The 8645-nt window shown below is 41.1% G+C and overlaps 1 protein-coding gene across 1 annotated transcript in view; it reads right to left on the bottom strand.

Annotated features, from left to right (window-relative positions):
* The window catches only part of tsc1b (TSC complex subunit 1b), a 29547-nt gene that overhangs the window by 2697 nt on the left and 18205 nt on the right, over positions 1-8645 (bottom strand). Inside the window, exons 16-21 of the mRNA XM_034896421.1 lie at positions 8181-8347; positions 7466-7648; positions 6649-6759; positions 3771-3893; positions 2611-2798; positions 154-342 (exon numbers count right to left, since the gene is read on the bottom strand). Of these exons, the coding sequence (XP_034752312.1) occupies positions 154-342; positions 2611-2798; positions 3771-3893; positions 6649-6759; positions 7466-7648; positions 8181-8347 (961 nt within the window). The remainder of the gene's footprint in view (positions 1-153; positions 343-2610; positions 2799-3770; positions 3894-6648; positions 6760-7465; positions 7649-8180; positions 8348-8645) is intronic.

Raw genomic sequence — 8645 nt, 5'->3', positions numbered from 1 at the left:
TCACAGGTAGATACTGGCCAGTTTAAACTGTAACATGCCAAAAAAGGTTGGGGACCATTGTAAACCCTAAATTAAGTTGAATCATGTAGCAAATTTGGAAGTGTAACCGTAACGAAATGCAAACTGAACAGCAACCCCAAAAAATAAATACAAAGTGCCCCGCCTGACCTGCTGTCAGCATGAGTGTGAGGGTCAGCTCTGCCCCCTGGTGGTGAAAATGTGGCGGTGCTGGCAGGAGCCTCCATCTCCACACGGCTGTAGAGCTGCAGGAGTTCAGTCTGCAGCAGCTGAGTGACTCTCCTCTGGGCCTGATACCTGCTGTCTGAGGCCTGCAGCTCCGCCCTGGGGAGGGAGGGAGGGAGAGGGGGAGAGAGAGAGAGAGAGAGAGAGAGAGAGAGAGAGAGAGAGAGAGAGAGAGAGAGAGAGAGAGAGAGAGAGAGAGAGAGAGAGAGAGAGAGAGAGAGAGAGAGGTGGGAAAGAGAACATAAGTATAATTGAAATGAAAGTGAAGGAAATACAATACAAAAAGAAGACATGAGATGAGAAAGAGACAGATGAGAAGAAACAGGTGACTGAATTGACTACCTGAATTACATAATACAATATGTAATAATATACAATAATATAATACAAACAAAAGATGTGATCCGCTTAGACCAGAGATCTTCAACAGGGGGTCCGAGACCCCAAGGGGGTCCTCAAAATTAATACAGGTGGGCCACCAAATTGTTTTTTTTTTCTTGAATGAAAATTTCTTAAAGGTACAATATGTAACACTGACTGCTAATGTTTAAAATGGTTAGTGCAGTACAAATTCAAAACGGAAGAGGGAGTCATCTGCCCCGCCCCCTCCTCCCCAGACTCCAAGTTCACGGAGGTTGCCAGGTTGAGACTGCATCATCACCACAATGTTGCTAAATGCTTGTCTCACAAAAATCAAGTAAAACAATTATTTAGCTCATTAAATTTTGCAAGTAAACTCTTATTTTCTCTTGTGTTCTGAATGAAAAAAAAAAAGTTTAAATAGGATAAGTATTAACGCAAATTTCAGAGTTGTATGTGTTTTTTTACTGGTGATTTATTTAACTTTTTCCATTGTTTTTTAAGTTCAATAATTGCAAGATCATTTCAGAAGTCAACGAGTAATTGTGTTAAATTATGTGTTTTCAATGATGACAGAGGGAACTTTGCCATCCTTTTACACCCGACCGAAATACACACTTTATTGGCAACAATTGCTAAAAACACTGCAAACTCGGTCCTCTCTTCCCGATTTACAGCCTCCCTCTCTCGTGGCATAAAATAACTCCGTTGTCGGCTACGGCCGCTTAACTACCAGGACCAGTCGGGATCACTTTATTGGCAGTGTCTAAATTTGTTTCTGCGAGTAACCAACTCGGGTACTCCAGCTATATAATTTAATGTGAGTACACAAATGCCCATCCCTAGTAGCTGTGTGAATTGGCCTGAAGCTACTGCTTACCTGTTCAGGAGGAAATTACCCACCTCAGCTCTAAGCCAGTGGTTCTTAAACTTCTTGTATAATGTACCCCCATCAAAATATCTTTCTATTCAAGTACCCCCTGACCAGCAGAAAACATTCTAGAAAATGCCTAGTTATATAAAGAGGTGCAACACAGCGCTCTGCCAACAGTCTGATTTACAATGCTATTGTAACTTAAAAAACACTGCAATACTTTCAATTTAATTTAAATATATAGAATATTTATCACTAAAAGCATTCATTATCAATGTGTATTATTATTTTAGGAATTATGCATGAATGAAAAAAGCTAACATACCCCCTGAAGTCTCCCAAAGTACCCCTAGGGGTATGCATACCCCCATTTGAGAAACACTGCTCTAAGCTGTCTAGAAACATGTAGAAACATGCAGTTTCTTTGGGTCGGGTAGGATCTATCTCCGTTGATCCCGTTTGTTTGTGTGTTTGCTGCTTTCATGGCTGTGCTAACGTTGTAGCGCGCTGGCATTATGTTTTTGCAGGTACATGTTTTATCTGACACACACCAGGCCAAAACACAAACAGAAATTCATAGCATTAGATAGTATTTCAGCTTAGCATGTTTCCTTAATATCTCATGATGCATTGGGGTCATTTTTGGATTTATTTCAGTAAATAAATTACATATTGGACTTTTAACATGAATCTAACATATTATTAGCAAATTTATATCAGCCTATCTGGGGAAAAAACATTACTGGCCTACAGGTGAGGTAGTCACTAAGGTAGCCATCCATAAATATAGTTCATCCTAAGGAGACACTCTGCCACATGTATAGGTGTAACATTAAAACATGATTTACAAAATTATACCAACAATTATTACAACTTTTTGCAGGCCCAGTTTAATTTGCAACTTAATTTTACACAATATATGTAGAGGGGGGGGGGCTGGCTTTAAAAACCTTGAAGACCCCTGGCTTAGACAACTGATTCATGTCCTACTGACCAAGATGCACACAGATATCAAATTATGTATGGGCATCGTTCTCGGTTTGCCTAAAAAGTGATGATCAATGATCTCAAAAAGAATGTCTCAAAGTGTCTTTTTTATTATTTTTTGAGGACTTGGAGGTTCACACACTCACTTCGCTTGACATTTCACATCCTCGAGGAACTTCTTCTGCTCTGCGATGAGGTGTTCCTTCTTGGAGAGGAGCGTCTCCAGCTCGGCGACTCTCTGCTGCGCCGCCTCTAGTTTCTGACCCTGAACCAGCAGGCTCTGCCTCAGCGTCTCCACCTCTTTGTCAGAAGACAACTTCAGCATCTGGGCCTCCTGGGTGGAGGCAGGCCATTAAAACAAATGAGAGGGTTCAAAAAAAGAAGACAGATGAAGAATTGGGGAGGGTTTTAAGCCATGTAAGAGCATTTTGTTCTTTCCATCGTAGTTCTATGAGGAGTTTTTCATTGTGTATTCTTATATTTTCCACACAATAAATGTTTGGATCCCCAGAAGAGCTCCAGGAGTCATATCCCCAAAAATATTGGTACGAGATTATTACATTTTAAAACAACTCTCCCAAACGTCCCTGATAAAATGCTAATCCATGTTTCTTATGCTAATAATCATATTGGCTGCCATGCGAATTTAGGGAGTTTTCCAGCTCCATTAACTGAGCCAATCACTTTACAAACCCCCCCCCAAAAAAACTATGCAATAAAATGCATGAAACTGACTCTGAAGTGCATTTCACTACGGATGTGAATTTTTTCTTTTTAAACATGAAAAGATACAAAACCTCAGGGATTTATTTGGAAAATGGATAAGACTTAAAAGGTGAAGCTACTAAAGCACATGTTAGATGGGTGTGAGGGGCAATCTGAGTGGGCCGAGAAACATTTCAACACTAACGCGGCCGTTTGGATCATTGCTCTCCTTTTCCAATTATGATATATGATTTTCATTACCAATTATAATGCAGGCTATTTTCTCAATTGATTAATTAATCCTTTTATTATATAAAAAAGGTAAAATGTGTTGAACACAAGGTAATATGAGTTGCTCGTTTTTTGGGACAGCGTGTCTGTCACATTTGAACTATCCTATATACTCTGGATAACTAGCACCATGAAATTAGAAAGATGATCTTACAGTGAAGCTAAAAATGCTTGGCAGCACCTAACAAACCCAGTTAGTTTCCCTTTTCTCACCTCAATATGTCGCCTCTGCCATTCTTTGCATCTGTCACACACACACACACACACACAAACAAGAACACAGGCATACTTGCACATCCTTCCAGCGTACCTTTGCATTATCTGTGCCTGTGTGGTGTAACTCCTGCGTGGACAGCTTATGTGCCTCCCCGAGGAGCAGCAGCTGCTTGTTCAGGAAGCTCATCTGCTGCTGGGTGCTCTCGCTGTTGCTCAGCTGAAGGACACACGAGACAAACAATGACGGAGGGCAAAACAGCAATTGCGCAAATCACAAATCAAACCTGTCCAGAAATATCGGGGACTGCATCAACAATAAGCACGACACATTAAGTCATTAATGATCTCTCCGAACCCACTGAAGATTCAACAGGCAACGGCCGGTGAGCCGTCAACACATGTCAGTAAACACATCGCTCCAAGGAGCTTTTTAGTCAAAACTCATTTTTACATGGCAGAATTTTCCTTAGTGGACATCTTAAAAGACAAATGTTACGCTGTACAGACATTCTATAAAAAAAACATCACAGGATATTAAACTCTGCGGTCCATTCATTCTGTCTGATTATCACTAATACGGATCCAAGAGCCTGTATCAACTGCTCCTTGTTTGTCAGGATTTGGGTTCAGTCTGGGTCAGAAAAGGAAAACGGACCTCTGACAAACCCCAGGAGGCAGAAAAACACCCAGACCCCCTGTGCCGTTGACCCAAAAATAGACAGGGAGAGACAATCTCCAAGGCAACCGTGCCCAGGGACAGTCTACAGAGAGGACGGGGGCATGTGCTGCTGTAAGCCCCTGAGTCTGACCCAACTGTCTGCCAGCCTGCTCACTCACTATCGTGGCCCAATTCTGCTATTTAGGAACGCAGTAGGAAGCACATAGAAATCACTGTCAAATGTTACACTGGAAGAGCCTGAAGGGCAGCGACCAAACACAAAGCGGCCAGTCATCAGTAGCAAAGTCCTGTGTTTATAGTGCCTCTATGGCTTTGTTAGCAGAGACATCTCCATATCTTAAACTGAAAATCTGCCCAGATTTGAAACATAAAATTGTAATAGCCATCCTTTGTTTTGTCAAGACGTCATGTCATACTGCACAGAAAATATCAGTTAAGTAGCTGGCTGATTTTGTCCACCAACACCCATTCTAATTAACTTTCATGAATAAGATAACAATGATATATAAGCAACTTATTTTCTCTGATATAGTTTAATACATACTGTATGAACCCAAATAAATAGAAATTCTTTCAGTGCAGGATATGACCATACAATCAAGATAGAAATAAGAACTGGAAATGTTCCGTCAAAAACGACACTCCCAGTACTATATGTAGCTCCTTTCAGACGTGCCATTTACTGGCAATTGTACATGTTGGCCGTCAGTCTGGATAGGACTTTAAATAGGAGAAAGGATGCACATAAATACATTTGATTTATTTCTATGCTGAACTTTTATTTCCTGTATTTTATTTTGGGCATTTTCTTAGTGCACTGTAAATAGGAATGGTCATCTTTTAGTTTTAGTGATATCAATACCATTTTCAAGACTGCTTCACAATCCCAGTCTTTATTGATACCATTATCGATATTTTTCTATTTTTTGGGGAAAAGACGAGACCATTCTTAATCTTAACAAAACTAGTATTGATTTTATTGCAAAAATGGGAGTATGCGACAGTTTGATTTCTTTTATCTTGGTCGCTGTTTTTGTTTTGAACTTCGGTCTTATGGTCATACTTGACTATTCTGGCCTCGGGTGACTGCGCTTCACTATATACTTATATATACTATATACTATATAAAGATACTTATATATCTTTGTTTGATCTGAAATTAGGGACCAGCCTTCGATTGGTTGACAAACAAGCTTTTGATTGGTCCGAATGGTCTCCCAGAGCATCCTTGGAAAAGGTAAATGGCGATAAGAGACTGAAAATCCATTAAATATGGACATAAAGTATATCAATCTTCAATGCAACAGTTTGGATTTATTGCACAAAGAGCGTTTTGACGTACACGACAAGATTGGGCACATAGGGTTAACGAGGTGATTAAGCGGCCCACCAGGTAGCCAGTCCTACTATGTTTTGAATGATCTGCGGTGGGGAGGATAGTCTTCACCTATGCTGCACACACTGTGCTCGGAAATCGTTTCCATTCACGCTCATCTATTTTGAGACATTACGTAATATGATCCACTAGTCTCAATAGCAGGGTCAATAAGCTTGGACCTTATTGAATTTAGTGTTTAAAGAATTTGGACCCGGTTCCTTAATAAAACCGGGTCTGGAGTCACATCCCTAAGTGTAATTGCACTATATCTGTATGTCTGTTCTGTTATTATTTTGGTCTCAATAATTCTCTAAATATAATTATATTCTATATACAATTATTTTGATTGTTTTATTGTGTTTTTAATGTCGTCGTAATGCATTGTCTCGCCTTTTGTAAAGCACTTGATAAAATGTCCTGTCTTACCTTTGTTTGAAGTGCTCATATCATGCTTTATGGCTTTTTCCTTTTTCTTTATTGTGCTACATATCTTTTTCTTTTTCAAACGCGCATCACTTTGTAACACAAGTTATAATTCTCGCCTAGCTGCTAGCATGGCACGCCCTCATTCTCTGCTACTGACTGGTTAGTAGTCCTTACCTATCTTCTGCACATGTGCAACTCTCAACAAAGATGGGACAAAAGTGAGATGTCTCACTGTGTAGCATAGAGCTCAACACACAGGGTGAAAAGAGGAGCTACAGAAATATGCAGAACAAAAGTGTGGTGTTTTTTGACAATTAAACCATGTAAACCTGTTCTGATACAAACTCTTTATACTAATCAGATAGGTAAAGCTGACAATGCCATGTAGTCCACGTCTATTAATTATATTGTATATTCTGTCACCGGCATGAAACTGAGAATAAGATAATGAGTTTGAATCCGACTCAGTTGGCTCAGGTGTTTCTTTACCTTGATGGTCATCTGGTTGAGGAGGTGACCAGTGTGGCAGACTTTGTTGTTGGCCCTCTGCAGTTCTGCCTCCAGTTCATCCATCCTTTTCTCACACTCATGGACTTTGCTCTGGAGACAAAGACCAGAACCAGATTGAAAGAGAGAGTTAACTCTGATAAATGGTAACTACAACTATTTGTACTGTATAATGTTATAGAACATATGCATTAATGTATGCCTTCGTGAGGTAGTGCCTGAATCTTTAAAGCCTAGTTCAATCGTGCATATGTTTTTTTCTATGCGCTTTGGCCTTTCGTTCACACAGGGAAAACAGAGTTTTGGGTTTGTAACGTCAGATTGTGTGCCTTTATCTCTATTGTGAGGCTTTGACAACTGAAGCAACATTTAAAGTGATGGCAGAAGTTTCCAAAAAAGTGTCTGTAACAGGCGTGAGAGAAGGACGTTTTTCATATTTAAACTAGAATGTAGTTACTCTTCAGTTGTATGGTGGAACGGAGGCATCAGAATGCGCTACGGAAGTCACTGCTCGGTAACCTAACACCGCCGAGACTTAGACCCCACCAATGTCGCCGGTCTTGGACGAGATCGTCGTTTTCAGGCTTCTGATTGGCCAATATCTTATTTGTTGCACAACTGGCGTTATATCGCCGCATGTTGGCTTTGCATGTCTTGACAGCGCTTCAATTGAGTTTTCATGTGGACTGAGACTTTTCTAAATAGCACAGGTGAGAAGGGATTTTTTTTTTTTTTTTTTATTTAAAATACCCATAGGCCTGAGCCAGTGTGTGTGTGTGTGTGTGTGTGTGAGGTGTACCTGAAGCTCCTGGTTCTTGGTGTAGTAGTCGTCCCGTCCCTGCTGCAGCTGTCTGATCTGACTGTGCAGCCTGGTCACCACTGTCTCCCGGTCATCCCACAGCTGCCTGTACCGCTGCTGCTCCACTTGAAGACTCTCCCTCAGAGACACGATGTCCACACTCTGCAGGTTCAGCTGGTCCTTCTTCACAGACACACACACAGACACACACATGCACGTTAGGTATAAGGACTTTCTAAACCCGTTAGAAAGGAAAGATGTTTTAAGGTAATTTGCAGCAGTTTTTACAGTCCAGCTGGTCTTGGGACAGAACATTTTTTCCCACAAAACGTAATTACTGTGCAACATTTCCAGCTGACTGCTGCATCAATGAGTCAGTGTTCTACCTCTTTGTGTACATTTCATTCCAGGAAACAAAAACAGCCTTCATGGCTTCATCTCTTGTTGAAAACCGATCTGTCTGGGTTACTCTCTGCTGCAAACAAAACAACTTCAGTGACACAGCGTTGCGTTCAGGACACAAACAAGACAAGCTTGTTGTTGAAATATTAAACCTGTTAGCTTCCAGCTACGGGACAAACCGTTAAATGTTTCGTGGGACTGCATCTCAATAAACAAATCTCCGGTAGCCTTTTATTCATTTTAAATACTGTTTTTTGTATGTCTCTAACACTTCCCAGGCCTAATCTGTGATAATGGGCACATGCAAACTTACCATAGCGTTGTTCTGCTCCTCCAGTGCGGTGGCGTTGATGATGCGTCGGAGGAGGCGTCGGTTGCGGACGGCGTGCTGCTCCCTCTTGTAGCGCTCGTACAGCAGCTGGTTGTGCATCAGGAGCAGCTGGCTGCGCAGCGTGTGAAGCTCGTCCAGCGGTGCCGAACCTGGGGGGCCCAGGGTAATAATAATGTAATTAGCACGGTCACACGCCTGCCACACAGACACATTCAAGCTTAATTATTATTCAAGTGTTGAACAGAACAGCACAGTTGATCAATGGAAAGAAGAAAAAAGAAATAGAAACGTTGACTGTACATAAATACAAAGCTGTGATTTTGCCAGAATAGCTGACAGGATTCTGGTGTAAATCAACTTCCAACTTAATTTTGTACCAGGAGGGCAAATGGTTTTAGAGTAGGGGTGGGGGGGGGTGGGGGTATCGATACAGCATAGCATCGCAAT

Source organism: Etheostoma cragini, chromosome 16, assembly GCF_013103735.1.
Source record: "Etheostoma cragini isolate CJK2018 chromosome 16, CSU_Ecrag_1.0, whole genome shotgun sequence".
Taxonomy (NCBI): Eukaryota; Metazoa; Chordata; class Actinopteri; order Perciformes; family Percidae; genus Etheostoma; species Etheostoma cragini.
This window is presented reverse-complemented; position numbering and strand designations above follow the sequence as displayed.